At 43.2% G+C, this 20,000-nt stretch overlaps 2 protein-coding genes across 2 annotated transcripts in view; both read right to left on the bottom strand.

Annotated features, from left to right (window-relative positions):
- The window catches only part of LOC147470483 (uncharacterized), a 45,977-nt gene that overhangs the window by 7,063 nt on the left and 18,914 nt on the right, over positions 1–20,000 (bottom strand). The window lies entirely within an intron of this gene.
- Positions 11,668–20,000, bottom strand: part of LOC122266025 (uncharacterized) — a 244,772-nt gene continuing 236,439 nt past the window's right edge. Inside the window, exon 3 of the mRNA XM_086543851.1 lies at positions 11,668–19,543. Coding sequence (XP_086399977.1) covers positions 19,503–19,543 — 41 coding nt within the window. The 3' untranslated portion in view covers positions 11,668–19,502. The remainder of the gene's footprint in view (positions 19,544–20,000) is intronic.

A 20,000-nucleotide genomic window follows, 5' to 3' on the forward strand; every position in this document is an offset into this window, starting at 1 on the left:
TCGCCGGTGCTGGGCGGCGAGGTTACGAGGGTGGGTGACGCTGGCCTCTGACGCTGATTACGTCTCTCTCGTCCTCTCGCTTCTGTTTTTTTTCATACTCTATCTCTTTATTTATTTATTTATTTTTCTATTTTATTATCTGGTCCTTGCTCTTTGTTTCACTCCTTTCCCCCCTTTTTTTGTTGCTCTCTTTCACACACTATCCTTTGGCGTTTCTTTTACCCCCCTCGCTTGCTCTTTCTTTCCCTCCTTCTCTCTTGGTCTCTCTTTTACTTCCACTCTATTACTCTCTCTTTCACACTTTCGCTATTGCTTTCTTTCTCTCCCTCTCAATTCCTTCCCTTTTCACTCCTATCTTGCTCTATTTTATTCCTTCTCTATTACTTTTTTTCCACTACTTCTCTCTTGCCATTTCCTTCTCTCCTTCACTCTTGCTCACTCTTTCACTCCCTCTCTATTGCTCTTCTTTCACTACTCTCTTGCTCTCTTCTTCACTCCCTATCTCTCTTGTCATCACCCTCTATTTTCTTCCCTACCCATTCTCTTTCCCTCCCTACCTCTCTCCCCTTCTCCTTCCCTTCCTTGACCTCTCTCCCCTTCTCCTTCCCTTCCTTGACCTCTCTCCCCTTCTCCTTCCCTTACCTCTCTCCCCTTCTCCTTCCTTTCCTTGACCTCTCTCCCCTTCTCCTTCCCTTCCTTGACCTCTCTCCCCTTCTCCTTCCTTTCCTTGACCTCTCTCCCCTTCTCCTTCCTTTCCTTGACCTCTCTCCTCTTCTCCCCTTCCCAATCAGATATGCCCCCCGAGGGCTACCCAACATACTGATCACTGATGGCCCAAGTAGGAAGAAGAAAATCAGGAAGAAAGTCGTACACGATGCCCTGAAATATTGTCAATCCTCCTCCTCCTCCTCCTTCTCTCCCATCTCCTTTTCTTTCTTGTTTCTTTTTTTTCATTTTCTACCCCTTCTCTTTCTCTCCTTACCATCCTCTTCTTTCTCTTTCTTTCATATCCTTTGTTTTCTTACTACTTCTTTTCATCTTCTCCCACTTTCCATTCCCTGCCATTTCCTCTTCTTCGTACTACTTCTCCTCTCCCCTCCCCCCCCCTCCTTCTTTTCTTAACACTTCCATCTCCTCTCCTCTCCCTCTCGCCCATACTCTCCCTGTTCTCCTCCTCTTCTCTTCTCCCCCTCCCCTTTTTTTCTATATACCTCACCCCCCTCTCCTACTCCTTCCCCCTCATTTTTTTCCCTACTCCTCCTCTCCCCCGTTCCCTCCCCTCCCTCGCCTCTACCCCTCCCGTCTTCTTTTTTTCTTAATACTTCATCTCCTCTCCTCTCTTCCCCTCCCCATTCCTCTCCCTATCCCCCTCTTCTTCTTCTTCCCTCCCCAACTCCTCCTCCCTCCCTTTATTTAATCCTCCCTCCTGCGTCGCTAGCGCTGGTCTCTCTATCCTCTCATAGTGCAAATAATGCCTTTATGCCCACATGCCTCAAGGCCACTGGATGATATGATGCTTCCTTCCACCGCGGCTTATGATGCTCACTCAATGCCTCGGTGTGCCACATCCTCGTTTATCCCCCTACGTCGTGCATCGTCCCCTTAGGCCTTGTGGATGCCCCTTCTATGCACCCTCCATCACGGTCGGGCGCCCTCCACGCCATGCCCTGGCGCGGTTGATGCCCCGGACCTGCACTCTCGACAGGTTCCACCGCTACGCTGATTCTTGCCGTTGTACACATTCTCTCGGTACTGTTAGTTCTCGCTCTTTCTTTCCTTCTCTCTCTCTCTCTCTCTCTCTCTCTCTCTCTCTCTCTCTCTCTCTCTCTCTCTCTCTCTCTCTCTCTCTCTCTCTCTCTCTCTCTCTCTCTCTCTCTCTCTCTCTCTCTCTCTCACTCTCTCACTCTCTCACTCTCTCACTCTCTCACTCTCTCACTCTCTCACTCTCTCACTCTCTCACTCTCTCTCTCACTCTCTCACTCTCTCTCTCTCTCTCTCTCTCTCTCTCTCTCTCTCTCTCTCTCTCTCTCTCATTCTGTTTGCCTTTCCGTACTTTCCCTTCCTAATCACCCGCAATTTCTTAATTCTACCTTCGTTCCGCGTATTCTTTCCCAATTTCCATTCTGCTTTCTCACCCCTTAAACCCTTTGTCCCCTTTACCCAGAAATGCCCGGCGGTACCCCGGCTTGCAGCGCACAGATTTCTTTCCCTCAAGTTCACTTTAATTCCCTGCCGGGGATATTTTTTTCTTTTTTCTTTATCCCGTTTCACACAACTCCATTCGTCTGGCAATCTAGCCAGGGTGTTCACTCATTCTCTACCGTAATGTTAACTTCTGATAATTTCGTTTACGTGTTTTTTTAAGTTCATTTTTCTTTTCTTTCTTTCTTTTTTTGATCACCGGAGCGTTTTCTGGAAGCTCCTTGCAACGGCAGAAACAACACCAGTATCTTGGCTGATCTAAACACACTTGGCAAAACACCTCTCTTCTCCTCTTTCTCTTTCTCTCTCTTGGCTGGGCATCCCCGAGCCCGGAATGCCCGCTATGCCCGACTCATTATGCACTGCACTACTGCACACACGCGAGGTCACAGCGTACTGTGTGTGTGTGCGTGCGTGAGTGCGAAGACAACACGCATATAACTTGTCCACCGCTTAGCTTTGCGCACACAAACACGCCTTCAAAGTGACATAAGCGTTTGTTTCTCCCGGAATTCCTCTAGTCAACCCGCTTTCCTTCGCACACCATGACGGACGAATTTGCATGTGCGTGTGTGTAGCAGCGTCCGTACACAAACACACACATCCACCCGCGTACACAGGCCCCTCACACGTATGCTCCGCTCCCTCGCTCACCACACTCCTTCCCCGACACTCACACAACAAACACTGAGCCATCACGCTCCACGCAGAGGGTTATCATGCTGGTGGTGTGTGTGTATGTGTGTGTGTGTGTCTGTACGTGTGTGAGTGTGGTGACGGCTGTGGCGAAGGTGGAGGTCGTGCGGTGCTGGTGGATGGATTTTATAGCGGTGTTTATTGTTGTAATTTAAATTATGAAAATATAATTAAAAATAAGGAAAATACAAAAGACATAGTAGCCGTTTTCTTGTTACATGCTATTACGAGACCTTCTTTGGCTATTGTTTTTTTATGTAATTACCACTGTTTTAATTACGTATTGTTGTTGTCCAAGTTAATACTTATGTTGGGTTCGTCACGCTTATAAACGCATGTATTATTCGGTTGGCGGAATACTAAACATTCTAAAATTATAACATGAAACCAAGACAATAAATATCACCATTTATCTTATTTGTTAACAATTAAAGGAAAACGCCAAACTTGTAAGTAAGAATAATATATGAAAATGTAGAATTCTTTTATTTTCTTGCTGAAAGAAACATTAACCTACACGTGTGTGCTCAACAGGTGTGTGGGTCACATAAATCATTCTTTTTTATATAACCTACATACTCATATACGCACACCACATACACAAGCATTGACAAGCAAAACTGCAAATATCTGCTTTCAAACGCAGAGGCACGTACATGAAGTAAAAATAAACGTTATTGCTAAACAATTGTAGAAACACTAAAGAGAGTCTGTTTCAGAAACACATACAGAAGCATGTAGAAACACCTCCATCCAGACACTTAAACACACACACAAAAAAAAAAAAAAACATAAAACAACATAACTACACAAATACACATAGCCCAAGTTTCCTCAGCTGGAAAATCCCCCACCCTCATCATCCCCCGTCCCCCTCGCTTTCCCCACTTGGCCTTACTAACACCACCACCACCACTGCAAGCCCCCATCCCCCCGTCGCCCCCCCCCCCAACCTTCCCCAATGGCCGGCCGAGCCATGCTACGACATCGCTGTTTGATACTGCACAGACAATGAAACAAACCAAACAAGCAAATGATAACACTGGATTCATTGACAACATATATTTCCAAATAGGAAAAAATAAAGGAAGCCGCAAGGGACATGTGACAAGAGACGAGGAAATGGTATTTTTACGGGGGAAAATAATTCAAAGAAACGAACAAAAAAAAAGTTACACAGAAATATCATATTGGAGAAATACTGACGATGGTCTAACACAAAAACAAATACAGAAAACACCACTGTCTTTTTTATCCATCAACTACCATTACGCTCTCAAAAATACAGGCGGTCTGTACTACGAGCTGAAATAAAAACAACAAAAAACAACAACTGAACAAAACCAACAAAAAAACACAAAAGAAATATAAAAGTAAATATATACAACAAAATAAAAATATTCTTACTACACCCCCCCCACTAAAGGCCTCAGGAGAGAAAAATTGCAAGGTATTTTTTCTACGTGTTCTCCCTTACGCACACTGGGGCAGAAGTAGAACGATGTGCGAGTATCTTTGTCTTCCCTTTTATGCTTCCTTTTTCCTATTTTTTTCTAGTCGATTTTTTGGTCACCCAGTAATCTCGTTTGGGTTAATCTCGTTCTCTTCTTTCTCTCGTTCTCTTCTTTCTTTCGTTCTCTTCTTTCTTTCTTTCTTTCTCTCTCTTTCTCTTTCTCTTTCTCTTTCTCTTTCTCTTTCTCTTTCTCTTTCTCTTTCTCTCTCTCTCTCTCTCTCTCTCTCTCTCTCTGCCACTCCACCACTCTTCTCAATCTCCCTCTCCCTCTCCCTCTCCCTCCCTTGCCCCCCCCCCCCCGCTCCAAAATCATCGCACCGGAGTCAACCAAATCCACAATGACGAGGATGATGCTGGCGAGTAGAGATAACATGATAACACGATACACATTCCCTTTATCAGTCGTTTATCAGTAATCTGATTCACTCGCCACAGACACGAGCACCACGACCTCGGGTTGGGGCCACCGCCATCCCCTTTCCGCCCCCCCTCCCTCCCTCCAACCCCCTCCCACAGACACCATGGCATCTCTGCTGGCACCACCAGCGTATGTTATTTGCATACCTGTATAAACGTACTCGTGTCGACATATGTATATATACGATTACGTATTTATTTTGGCTTTGTTTCTATCAATACAAATACATTTACAAGCAAACACATACAAATACAAGTTCAAACTAAATAACACACACAAACAAATAAACTCATACACACAAACAAATAACCCACGTACACACAAACAAATAAACACATTCACAAACACGAAAATACGTTCCCAAACAAACAAACAAACAAACACACACAAAAAACGCAAATCCCCTGCCAACGCTCCAACGCTCCTTAGGCAAATCCGATCCAGTTTCCGATTAAAAATTCCGGTGTGCGAGCTGGTGGCCGGAGTTCCAACGCGAGGAAGGAGAGGAAAAGTGTGTAGTAAAAGTGTGAGAAAAACGGTGCTCTGAAATAAACACGCGAAAAGGAGTGTGTTGCAGAAGTAGAGAAATAAACGGTGATTTGAAATAAACACCCGAAAAAGAGTGTGTTGCAGAAATGTTATTAAAAAATGAGCTTTAAAAAAAAAATGCGCTTGGAAAGTTTCTGGTAAACATAGATAGCTCCCCTTATCCCCCATACCTTACCCCCACTCCCACCCCAACCCCTACTCCGACCCCACATGCACCCAAGCAACATCGTCATCACACACACACAGACATCCAACTCTCGCGTTCATTATCCTGGCCTACTTCCCACACGGCCCACACCCAGCCTATTTCCGTGGTGGATGAGAGCATGGCTGACTCCCAGTCGAAAATTAATCCATTCACTCACAGGAGGAAAAGGGTTAATGGACATAAAGAGGCTTGCAGAACAGCAATGTTTTTTTTCTTTTTTTTTCTCTCTCTATATTCTTTGTTTTCGTCTTCGTACTCTTTTTGTTATCTTGTTCTCTCCTCTTCTCTTGTTCTCTCTCTTCGTCGCAGACAAGGTAAGCGTTTGTTAGGAACGTCGTTAGAAATCGAATGGAGTGACATGTTGCTGCTTTAAAGTGGTCAGCTTTAGGTACCTACTATGTGGACGTGAGAGCGCGCAAGCACACACACAATCACACACACACACACACACACACACACGAACCACACTCAAAACAGACACACACACAGACACTGAAAATAGACACACACAAACAGACATATAGCACACTCAAAACAAACACACACACAAACAGACACACAAAACACACTCAAAATAGACACACACACACTCAAAACGGACAGACACACACACACTAAAAAACAGACACACAAAATACACTCAAACCAGACACGCACAACACACTCAACGCAGACACACAATACACACTCAAAACAGACAAACACACACACAAAAAAACAGACACACAAAACACACTCAAACCAGACAAACACATACAACACACTCAAAACAGACACACAAAACACACTCAAAACAAACACACTCAATCAGACAAACACACACACAAAACCCACTTAAAACAAACACAACCCATTCAATACAGACACACAAAACACACATACATAAAACATACTCAAAACAGAAACAGACAAACACACACACACATAAGCAGACACACAAAACCCGCTCAAAAGCGACACACACACACAGGCAGACATACCAAACCCACTCAAAACAGACACACATGCAAACAGACACACAAAACCCGCTCAAAAGCGACACACACACACAAATAGACATACCAAACCCATTCAAAACAGACACACATACAAACAGACACACTCAACCCACTCAAAAGCGACACACGCGCGCGCACGAGCCACAAGTCGTTCAGCAAAGTTGACATTTCGTCTCAGGTTCTCGCCTAAACTTCCAAGACTTTCATTTATCTTCTTTTCTGTTCTATCCATCCACCTGTTTTTCTGCTTTCTTTATTTCAATTATTCTCCTCTTGCTATGATTTTCTCCTCTCCATCCTTGACATATTTTCTATATTTCATCGATTTATCGCAGTTACACCTTTTTATGAATTAATTATATCAATCTTCGTTTTAACAATTCCATCGATACATTTTTCAGATTATCATTCTAGTAATCTTTCATCGAGCTATTAGTCTAATCATTTGCACAAATTTGTAATTCTAATATATATTTTCTAAACCAATATATGATTCTAATTATGAACATAAGAAATTAGAAAAAGGAGAGAAAATAATGACGAAAGGAGAAGGAGAAAAATAGAACACAAGGATTTTTGTTTTCCAAAACGAAAAATACAAAGAAGAAAAATAAACTCGCCAAAATGAAGAAAACGGGAAGACAGGAAAAATAAGAATCAAAAATCCTTTTGAAAACTACCCAAGAAACAAACCAAAACCAAAAACCCTACACATGAACAAACAAACAACCACTGATACAAGCAACTCCGCCCACAATCAAATGAAGAGCCAAATCTCCTGGCTGGACCGGAAGTCACTAAGACACCTGTCGGGGCAGGCGAGAAGCAGGATCGCAGGTAACATCACACCGGCCAAATGTGCTCGCCGTTTCGCTCGCGTTATCTCGTTACCCTCGTGTGTGTGTGTGCAGGAGGATGGATTGGTGTGTGTGTGTGTGTGTGTGTGTGTGTGTGTGTGTGTGTGTGTGTGTGTGTGTGTGTGTGTGTGTGTGTGTGTGTGTGTGTGTGTGTGTGTGTGTGTGTGTGTGTGTGTGTGAGTGCACAGATAAATGGATAAGTACTGTACACCTACATTACCCAAATAGATACACACACTCACACACACACACACACACACACACACACACACACACACACACACACACACACATATCCATACACATCCTCTCCATCCTTTTAATCTGTGTTGTTTTGCCGTCATATCTCTGGGCGTGGGTGTTGTCCTGCTCATCATTTTTACGCTGGGTGAACCCTTGGCTCTGCACTGTTATCATTATTTTGTTGTTCTGCCCAGCGGCTATTTCTCTTGGGGCAGGGCGGGTGGCAGGGGGTGGTGGTAGGGCGGGGTGGGGGTTAGGGGGTGGTGGAAGCGGGTGGGGGTTAGGGGGTGGTGGAAGCGGGTGGGTGGTACGTGGTGGTGGAAGGGGGGCGGTGGAAGAGAGGTAGGAGGGGTAGGAGGGTGGGGTTGGGAGAAGTGGTAGGGGTAGGTCCAAAGGAGGAAATATGTCTTAGCGAAGAATCGACCTAACTTATGTATTTTTTTCCTTCCCTCTTTCTCTATAACAGTGCACAGCCCCCCTCCTCTGATGCTGTTTCTGTCTCTCTCTCTCCTTCTCTCTTCACATCCATCCCCCCTCCCTCTCTCCCTGTTACCCTTTCCCTCTGGCTGCCCCTTATCTCTTTCTCTTTTCCTTTCACTCTCCTTCTTCCTCTCCTAATTCTCATTCCACTTCTCCCTTTCTCTTTCTCCTTCTCCTTCTCTTTTTCTATCTCTTTCCTTCTTTCTTTCCTTATCATCCTTCTCCTTCACCCTCTCCCTCATCCTCTCTTACTTCTTCTTCTCTCTCTTTCTCTACTAATCACCCTTCTCCTTCGCCCTCTCCCTCTTTCTCTAACAATTTTCCTTCTCCCTCTTTCTTTCCCAATCGTCCTTCTCATACTCCCTCTCCCTCTTTCTCTACTAATTCTCCTTCTCCCTCTTTCTCTACTAATTCTCCTTCTCCCTCTTCCTCTCCTAATCACCCTGCTCCCTCTCCCTCTCCTTCCGCCTTTTTCCGGCGAGAGACTCACTCCCTTTCCTGAACCCCATAAGGGGATTCCGATTTCATCACAGCCTTATGCAAATGAGATCGGACATTTTCTCTTATTTTTGGGCGAGTGACGTCATCCAAAATTACCTCGATTCAACAACCGCCTCCCTTCCCCCCTCCCCCTCCCCCTCTTCCCTGGGTAATCATTCGCGGGGAACTTGCATGACCTAATGAGGGCTAATTAGGTAATGTGTGTGGAGAGCAGTTGATGTGGCCAGTCACTCTGCCATGCGAAACGAACCACCATGCGCACGGGTGCGCGCGCGCGCGTTTTATTTTATTTTTATATTTTTTATTTTATTTTATTTCATTTATTCATTTATCTATTCTTACTTCTTTTTTATTTATCTTTTATTAATTTATCTATTCATTTATGTATTTTTGTGTATGTATATATATATATATATATACATATACAGACATATACATATATACATATATACATATATACATAATATACATATCATATATACATAATATACATATTGTACATATATATATGTGTATGTGTGTGTGTGTGTGTGTGTGTGTGTGTGTGTGTGTGTGTGTGTGTGTGTGTGTGTGTGTGTGTGTGTGTGTGTGTGTGTGTGTGTGTGTGTGTGTTTATATATATATATATATATGTGCGTGTGTGTACGTGTGCGCGCGCGCGCATTTTTATGCTTATGCTTATGGATATGTGTATACTTATCTGAGACTGAGTGTGCATTAGTGCATAGGTATGTGAGTGAGGCCGAAAGCCAGCCCTCCTCAGGGACTATCAGGACCCCAACTGAAATCTAAGTCCTATTCTGACTCTCCCAGCGCCCCTTTGTGCCCTCGGAATACCGAAAGGACAAGCAAATGGTACAAACCATCCGTGGAACTTGAGCCCGGGCATCTTTGCGGCCACAGCCCCCACGACCGCCCGCTGCAACACGGCCATTGCAAGGACAAAAAAAACAAAACACAAAAAACAAATACGTAGCAGCTATTGTGTTATGGATCAAATTTCACACTTTTAAAAATCGTCGACTCTCCTCAGATCCGAAAGCCACTCAAACATTTTTAACTGAATAGTTGATTGAAATATATACTTGGTCATAAAAATGGACCTAAACACCGAGTCCCGAAATATGCAGAAAAATAAAACAATGGAAATAATGGAGACTAACGCACTCAGGACAATATTCACGCATAACACATACAAAAAAATCAAAACACACGAATGCACCCATGTATGTATCCACGTATCGTTGAAAAGTCCTCCACGATGAAGCTGCATACAGAGCCAGCGCACACAACAAACGTTACGGCGAGAGCACACGCCCTTGACGACCCATCCCCCCTCCCCCCACCCCCACCCTATGGTACATTACGCTGCTGGATGTACAGCGTAGACAAAAGCGTGCAACAGAAAGTACAGGCAGAGATTGTCCATCGTGTGCACATTTCAGATGCGTACACGCCCAAGACAGGACAAAGGGTGGGCGTGAGGAGAGGAAACGGCATCCGGAACTCTCTCCCCTCACTGGAACGGACAAAAATACTCTCTCTCTCTCTCGCTCTCTCTTTTTCCCTCTCTCTCTCTCTCTCTCTCTCTCTCTCTCTCTCTCTCTCTCTCTCTCTCTCTCTCTCTCTCTCTCTCTCTCTCTCTTTATCTTTCATTTTCATTATTTTTCTCTCTCTCTCCTTTTCTTTCTTTCTCTGTCTTTCTTTTTTTCTGTCTTTCTTTCTTTCTCAGCTATGTGGAAAAGGCTGACCATTTCGTTTACTTTTAAGAATGGCAGATTTATCTATTCATTCTTTAATCGTATTCATCTTTTTACTCTGATAGATATTCTTCAGTACATATATGCTTATGCATCCGATAAACACACACACACTCACACACACACACACACACACACACACACACACACACACAATACATATATATATATTATATATATATATATATATATATATATATATATATATAATATATATAATATATATGCATATGCATATATATATATGCATATAATAGATATATAGATATATATATATATATACATATATATATACATATACATATACATATACATATGCATATGCATATGCATACGCATACGCATATGTATATACATGTATATATTCATATTCATATTATTATACACATACACATATATAAACACATACACATATTATTATACATACACATACATAAACACATACACATACATATTCAATGTTAATAATCAATATCAATTATACCTTGTAGTCTCATTAGCATGGTACGACCTTCACACCATGAATGAATGCGATCCAATTCATTATGTGCTTTCATGATTTATATACACAAGCACTTACAATTTCCCTTTGCGCATGATTGCATAAAATTGAATAGTTCAAATGAGGCCAAGTGTGCGATCAGATAAATCAATTAGTTTAAGTTATATGTTGCGAGTTGCTCGAATATGAGCAATGCGTTATAACATCTTCAGTCTGTTTGCAATTTCGATATAGCAACCTGAATGAACAAGGCGACGTTTCATCACTCCGACATAGCACACAACACCACATACTCCCCCCACCCACCACCTTCCCACCCACCACGCCACATACTCCCTCCCGCCACCATACACATCCACCACAGCCACGCGAGCGATCCACCCACTACCATTAGCGGCAACAGCGCGGGAGATAACAGAGCGCGCATTCAGCACCGGAGGCAATAGACGCCCTCAGATGGCGGAAACTGTCTCAATGTTATCAAGGCGTTTGTGTTGGACGTCCGCCGCCCCCTCCCCCCTCCTTCTCCTTCTCCTCCCCCTTCCCCCCCCCCCGCCTCCTTCCCCGACCCGCGAACACGAACGGACGTCGATATTCTCCGTCCGACATCCTTGCTTCCGTCTTCTGTTCGCGCCCTTTGAGGCCACCGCTCGATCTGTTTATGTTGCAAGGCCGTTGATTTACCCTTCGACGTCTTGCTTCTTGTTTCTGGGTCTCTTAGTAACCTCGTCTGTTGAAGCTTTCTTTTTTTTGCGTTTTTTTTTTTTTTGCAATTGCTCTTTCTATCATCTATTCTGTTACCTTACCGCTTTCCTTTCTAATTTGTTCCGTTTGCTTGTTGTTTCCCTCTGATTTACGTTTGTTTTATTTGTCTTTTATTAACTTCGCTTCTCCTTTTTACTTTGTTCACTTTCTTTTCTTCGTTCCATTGTAAATTACTTTTTTTTCTCCCGTTCTTTCCAAGTTGCTATTTTCCCCGCTCTCCTTCCAACTTTTGCTTTGTTTTCCTTCTCTTTCCTTCTGATTTACCCGCCTTTTATTTTTTTTTTCTTCAAACTTATTTCTCCCCTTTACCTTCTTTCTCCTTTCCAACTCATTCCCTCTTGCCCTCCCTACCCCACCCCACCCCCACCCTCCCCAGCGTCAGACACAGAAACCTAAACGGAGTGCGAGAGAAAAGTACACATCGTACCGAGACACGTGATAACTCCAGCCTTCCATCCCGTCACTTAATACAAGAACTACTCACTATCCCGGCCCCACACACACACAAACACACAAACACACACACACACACACACACACACACAAACACACACACACACCGCCTCTCTACGCCACAGCCACTGTAACCGTACCTTTATAGTGATACAGGTGTGTGCCCATCTTGCATCGCCTCTCTTATACTCTTCTCCATTCTCCATTCTGCCTTTTATTTGTTCTCACTTCTCTCATCTTCTGTCTCTCATTCGCTCTGTATTCTTCCCCTCTTCTATCCCTCATTCGCACTAAAGTCTCCTCCATTCTCCTTTCTCTTGCCTTTTATGGGTTCTATCTTCTCCCTTCTTCTACCTCTCATTCGCATTCCATCCTCCCCTCTCCTGCCTCCCATTCGCGCTCCTTTCATACATCCGTTCCTCCTCTACATCCTAACCCCCTCTTTCACTCACGCCATCTGTATCCATCTTCATCTCGCCACTTCCGCTGGACGCTATTTGCACTCGGTTCCCCGCCTTCCTCCGCCGACCGCCAGTCTATTGACATTCCCGGTCGCTGCCAAGACGTCCATCTCTCTCTCCTGGCTCGCACTTTCTCTTCCTTTATTCCCTCTTTCCCAATTTCCGCCCTTCTTTCCCTTCGTTTTTACTTCCTTCCTATAATGCCCCCTTACGTCTAGCCTTGCTTCCTTCCCTCCCTCCTTACTTCAATCCCTCCTTGCTTGCTTGCTTGCTTCCTCCCTCTTCCATCCTTTATCCCTTCCTTCCTACCCTTCTTACTTCGGATATGCATTTACCAATACCTTCTTCGCTTCCCGCTGCTGTTACACTTTATCAGAAACAGCAGCTTCTTCACTGGAGTATTTCATTTTTTCCCAATTCCTTTCGCTTTCACTTTACTCCCCTATCCTTCTTTTTCTCGTCTTCCTTGTACCATCCTCAGCTCCTCCTTTCTTTCTTCGTCTTTTTCATCTTCGTTCTTTTTTTTTTCTTCTTCTCTTTTCCTCTCTCTATTCTTCCATGCTCCTTCTCCTCTTCCTTTTTTCCACCCCATCCTTATCCTCCTCCTCCTTTTCTTGACTCATTCTCCTTCTCCTTTTCTTTCCCCATTCTCCTTCTCCTTCTTTTCCTCATCTTCCTCCTTTCTCCATTTTTCTTTCCTCTCCTTTTCTCTTTCTCCTTCCTCCTCCTCCTCCTCTTTTCCTCCCTCGCAACAGGTATATAAAGAACGCTGTGTAATCATCGGGTCCTCTGTCTCATCTCCTCCGCCTCCTTATCGCTTGCTTGCTTGCTGGACGTCAAACACACATTTCCCTGCCCCTGCCCCCCCCCCCCCCCCCCTCTCTCCTACTCTCCGTCTCCCCCCCCCCCCCCGGTCTTTCTTACACTTGTTGCATCTCCCCTCTGACATTCCCTCTCCTTATTTTTTTTTTCTCTTCCCCCTATCGATTATCTATTTCTTTTTCTTGGTATTACTCTGTTCAGTTTAAAATGATTATATTTTCCACGTGTCTCTATCTCTCTTTCTTGTTTTGAATTCAAATATAACATTCTTTTTTTATTGCGTCTTCTCGCTCCGTGTCTCCTTTTCTTTTTATTTTTCCTCACCTCTCCCTTTCTACTTTCAAACCTTTTCTCATTTCATTCTTATTTTTAACCTCTTCCTTTTCATATCATTTATCATTTACCTTCCAATTCTTTAGTTTAAGAGCTACCGTTCTGCATCCTTTAGTCTCACTTCCCTCCTCGATAAACCTGTCACCTGTCAATCATTAGCAGTGACGTCATCACTTGGCTATCACCCACGAACATAGATTTATCAAAAGGACATTCAGTAAAAAAAAAATCTGAAGTAAAATTGATTAATAGTTTATACATGTAACGTAGTCAGTGAATGAAGTGTGATATGCATTGCTGGTTGGAATTAAAATTACAAATTTCTTGATATCATTTTATCACAGTTCAACGACAATTTTCTTTTAATTTCGTTTGCACATTTTTAAAGACTGGATAGGCTTATTCTCGCCTTGAAAATACTTTCTTTCTAAGCCTTAGTTGCAGGGAAAGCACACCGGAGTGCCACTTCCCACTTCCCTTCTCCGTTATCACTCTCTTTCTGCCTCTCATATTCTATTTCCTTTCGCACGCTCTCCCTCCTTCGCCGAATTATTATAACTTAGGAAAGATAACTTCTCTCTCAGTCATAGAAATTCTCCCGATAGCCTCGGTAGAGAAGGGTGAAGGGTAAAAGCTCGAGGGTGAAGGAGAGGTTGAGGTTGTAGTGGCGGTGTGTGACACGTCGGGAGGGAAGGGGCGACCGGCGCTCGTTTTGAGGCTATTGTGGTCAGCAGGGGCGGTGGACGCTGCCCGGGCCACTTAGCGAGCGTAGGAGACACCGCCTACTCCTGCAAAGGGGCCACTCATCGAGGACAAGGGAGAACCTCATCCCGTCGCTGCTGCAGGAGATCCTTCGAAAAATAAACAATAAAGAAAATAGCCACCGCAACGCAACTGTTCTCCTCTGCAATTTCTGACAACCGCTCCAACCGAAAAGCCACCAAATTTCCTGTTTAATAAAAATATTTCGAACCAATTAGCCCACGGCCTGCCAATTTAAACCTGCTTATCACCACCTCCACCACCTGCGACCCCCCACTGGCACCGCTGCTACCACATGACAGCTACCACAACCAATATGCATAGAAGGCCTCCTATCCATCAAACTACAGGTAAACAAGGGCACGGAGAAGGCGGAGCGAAGAAAGGGGCGGGGCATAAAGAAGGGCATGGCACCAAACACAGAAGGAAGAGGGAGAGGGTACGTGTGTTGAGGGGGGAGGGGAGAAGAGGGAGAAGGGGAACAGGACGCTGCTCACTCGACGTTTAATTGAGTCTGGTCGAGGCATTTATTACTGGCAGTTTGACAATGGCGGCAGTGGTGAGAGTGGGGAGGGGGGTAGAGGAGAGGGGGAGGGGGGAGGGGGGAGGCGAGGAGGTGTCGCTAGTGCGCCACACGTGTACATGTGTGTCTATGTCAGAGCTATTTCTCTCCTGGATGCTGAATAGCCGTTATCTTCGGTTACATTACTATTCCTCGCCACACCTGCACGGACAGATAGGTGAAAGCCAACACGCCTGAAGCCGGAGAAGCCCGCAGCGACAGCGCTGGGTCGGGGTGTCCAGTGACACAACTCTACGGGAGCACCACACCATATCTCACTATATTGCATTTTACTCACAATTCTATAAAACTTGTTGCGTTATACCCAACATTCTCCATGTAATAGTAGAACCTTTGAAACCTACATATACAAATTTATACATTCATGAATACGTAATAACGCTTACTCAGACCTGAGAAGTTTGGCGGGCGGCATATAAGGACCGAAGCCGCAAAGGAATTGCCGTCTCAAATTAGGAAATATGAAAGACGCAGTTCATTATCTTCCTTTTACCTATTAGGAAGTGAACCCGATCTACGTCTGAACCTATAATGCAATAAGGATTATACGATCAATGCCATCTAAAGAGTTCGCTAAATAATGCCATCCTAAATCTCGTAAAACACGATAGGGACGCAGGATAAGGGAGATTCCACCCGCAGGCCTCTCGTTCGGCGAAATCACATCCGAAACCCCTTCCTTTCTTATCGAAAATATCCAAGACCTCGCGCCTTCCGTCACGACAGGTCCCACGCGAGGACCTCAAACGCACGAGTCGCAAGCACAAAACTAATGCCTTTCCCTTTCCCTGCTTCCTTTGCACCAAATAGTTGTCAATGGGCGGTCCACATGACGTTTTCTATGTCGAGTTATAAACTGGAAACTGACGCGAATATCCTTGGAATTTCTGGATATGCAGCACGAAACACATGCAGTCAGATTGCTTTAGATATTTACATCAACCTACATGTGCAAGAGTGGGTTCTCATGCTTGCTGCAGATTAAATCTAAACACAAAACTCTGTTTGCAGTGAAAAGCGATATTCGTTGTGCATTATCAAGTACCACTCCACACGCTGAAAACCTTAACAAAGAAAACAGACTCCAAATTTGGTTGTATAAAATTAATCAAAATCTAAGGAAATATACTGGTTGAATACTCATATTATCTCATATCATCTGCTAGATACAAATTACGCAAAATATCACCTATTAATGCAACTCGTTGAGATAATCTTTGAAAAAAAAATCAAACTACGATGTTAACTACGAGTTTGTATAATTCCACAAAAATCGATTTATAAGTTCATATCTTAAAACCAAAATGTTTATATATACTTTTCTATCACAACTCAAAAAAATAAGATAGTAAGAAAAAAAATTAAATCTAAAATTATTACTACCACTTTATACAATCTATTCCAAACCCTTTTTTTTCGTTTGTGTTTTTACCACTACTCCATAAGGAGCTGGTAGGCGATTTGTACAGTAGTCCGTGGCCTGGAACGAGTCGAGAACCACTGTTTTACATCCACAACACTCTCACTCCTCTCCATCATCATATCTTATTCTTTTCCTCATCTTCATTCTCATAGCAATACCATTTTTCACTGATTAACTTAGATCAAACACTGTTCATCTTCAACTCTGAACAACTTTTATTCGGCATCTGCGGTCGCACAATCGGTGACTATTTATCTTCCTTAAATTTATCTTCCTATCTCCTTCTGATTCTCCTCTGTCTTATTTTCTCATCACATATCTTTCTGATTCTTCCTTCTTATTTCTAATTCTCCTCCTTCCTCTTCACTTCCAATCTCCTGTTTCTCCTCTCTCTCCTTTCATCTTCCAATCTCCTTCTGATTTTCCCCTCTCTCCTTTTTTCTTCTAATCTTCTTCTGATTTTCTCATCTCTCCTTTTCTCTTCCAATTTCTTTCTGATTCTCCCCTCTCTCCTTTCTCTTCCTATTTCCTTCAGATTCTCCTCTCTCTCCTTTTATCTTCCAATCTCCTTCTGATTCTCCCTTTCTCTTCCAATCTCCTTCTGATTCTCCCCTCTCTCCTTTTCTCTTCCAATCTCCTTCTGATTCTCCCATCTCTCCTTTTCTCTTCCTATTTCTTTCTGATTCTCCCCTCTCTCCCTTTCTCTTCCAATCTCCTTCTGATTCTCCCTTTCTCTTCCAATCTCCTAATTCTCCCCTCTCTCCCTTTCTCTTCCAGTCTCCTTCTAATTCTCCTCTCTGTCATTTTCTCTTCCAATCTCCTAATTCTCCCATCTCTCCTTTTCCCTTCCAATATCCTACTGATTCTCCCCTCTCTCCTTTTCCCTTCCAATATCCTACTGATTCTCCCCTCTCTCCTTTTCTCTTCCAGTCTCCCACTGATTCTCCCCTCTCTCCTTTTCTCTTCCAATATCCTACTGATTCTCCCCTCTCTCCTTTTCTCTTCCAATATCCTACTGATTCTCCCCTCTCTCCTTTTCTCTTCCAATATCCTACTGATTCTCCCCTCTCTCCTTTTCTCTTCCAATCTCCTCCTGATTCTCCCTTTCTCTTCCAATCTCCTAATTCTCCCCTCTCTCCCTTTCTCTTCCAGTCTCCTAATTCTCCCATCTCTCCTTTTCTCTTCCAGTCTCCCACTGATTCTCCCCTCTCTCCTTTTCTCTTCCAATATCCTACTGATTCTCCCCTCTCTCCTTTTCTCTTCCAATATCCTACTGATTCTCCCCTCTCTCACTGCCTCTCCCATTCCCTTCTCTCACGTAGTCAAATATTATAAAGTAAAAAAGGCGTCACGTAAAAGCTGTCCCTTTCCCTCCGAACCCCGTGGGAATTTCCTGAGATGACAAGACAATGCTATCGCAACTCCAGGAAGACCCAAGATGATCGACCTCTTTTTCTTATCTTATTATCTCTATATCGGTCCTTCTTCGCACGTCTGTCTGTCTGTCCGCCTGATGGGCTGATTTCTGTCTGAAAATCTCTTGCTTTTTTATGTTTTTTTTTTTTTTTAATGTCTGTTTGCCTTCGCGTCTGTTTGTCTGGCTGACCCTCTGTCTCTCGGACTGACTGCATTTATGTTTTTTTCTGTTCGCATTTATTTTAGTCAATTGCTCTCTTCTCTTCCCCTCTCTCTCTCTCTCTCTCTCTCTCTCTCTCTCTCTCTCTCTCTCTCTCTCTCTCTCTCTTTCTCTCTCTCTCTCGTACATATTTATTTTCATTTTTTTCATAATTTCATATTTCACACCGCGTTTTTAAAAGCTTACTGAAAAACTGTTAAAAAATCATAAGTTTTTAAATATTTCAGAAGTTAAATCAAAATATAATGTATCTCACGATTAAAAATATCACATATAAATTGTAAGGGCACATATAATATTCACGCAAGTAGCTATAAACAAAATAACTCCATGAAAATATATAATTACCGAAAGTGTACAAAAGAAGGGACAAAACATGACCAAAATAGCTGAAATGGAAATTAATGTTTAAAAAGACAGATCTATCAAGAGTAAAAAAACAATAAATATACAGTTGTACAGAAATATATTAGTGCTCATAAACCAAAAACAATGGAGACACATAAAATAAGAATTAACACTCATAATACAAATGGAGATGCCATAACCAGAGAGAGAGAGAGAGAGAGAGAGAGAGAGAGAGAGAGAGAGAGAGAGAGAGAGAGAGAGAGAGAGAGAGAGAGAGAGAGAGAGCAGTGGGTGGGGAGGAGGACAAGGGAGGTGAGAGAGAGATCAAAGAAGCAGAAATGGATACAGTAGAAGATGAATAAGAGAAGAAGATGGAAAAAGAGGGAGAGAAAAAGGAAGAAGAGGATATCGAAGAAGAGAAGGACTTAAAACAGTAAAAGAGGAACAGAAAAGAAAGGGTGAGCAAGGGAAACAATTAAAAGAAAAAGAAAATATATATAGCAAGAAAAACAGAATTCGAAGAAAAAAGGAGAGGATAAAAAAACGAAGAAAGTGAAAAAGCAATAACGAACGAAAAATAAATAGCCGAAAACATATGAATACTAGCAAAAATGATAACAATAATGAAAATAAAATTGCGGATAAAATGATGGAGAGGAAAAGAAATGGAAACACGTGCCGAAAGCTTCCTCTAAAGAGAGAAAGTACGAGAGAAACCAAAGAAAAACAACCCCCAAAGGAACTAAAAAACTAAAAAAAAAACACAAAATCAGAAATAAAAGGAGAAAAAAAATAAGAGAACCAAAAAGAGAGACACATAACCGAAAGAAGGTCACAAAAGGTCATCCCGACAAGCACAATCACGAACACCTTCACGAGCAAAGGAAACAACAACAACATCAACAAAAAATAATTTTCTCTCTCTCCACCAACCTTGGTCGAGAGGACCGCCGATTACCTGGAGTTAGCAGCGTTAGTGAAGATTACCTCTACTCTAGTCTGTTAGTGTGTCTGCAGGGCCAAGCCACACCTAGAAGAGAAGCCACGGTCTTAGTGAAGCGGCACTCGGGGATTCCCCTCTTGCAATCTTGACCTCTTGCATGCTCTCTCACTTGCATACGCAGACACGCACATGCGGAGAGACAAGTGTACACGCTTGCATGCTCTCAATTACATACGCAAATACGCACATGCAGGCACATATGCACACGCTTGTATGCTCTCACTTCCATACACAGATATGTACACGGTGGCGTGCTTTCACCAGCATACGCACATGGTTATGTATAACGGAATGCTTACACAGACAGCAGTTATTTGTCAATACAAGTACAAACAATCAGTAAAGTGTGTGTGTGTGTGTGTGTGTGTGTGTGTGTGTGTGTGTGTGTGTGTGTGTGTGTGTGTGTGTGTGTGTGTGTGTGTGTGTGTGTGTGTGTGTGTGTGTGTGTGTGTGTGTGTGTGTGTGTGTGTGTGTGTGTGTGTGT

Source organism: Penaeus japonicus, unplaced genomic scaffold (assembly GCF_977035675.1).
Source record: "Penaeus japonicus unplaced genomic scaffold, GWHDUDI00000001_assembly GWHDUDI00000014, whole genome shotgun sequence".
NCBI classification, from domain to species: Eukaryota; Metazoa; Arthropoda; class Malacostraca; order Decapoda; family Penaeidae; genus Penaeus; species Penaeus japonicus.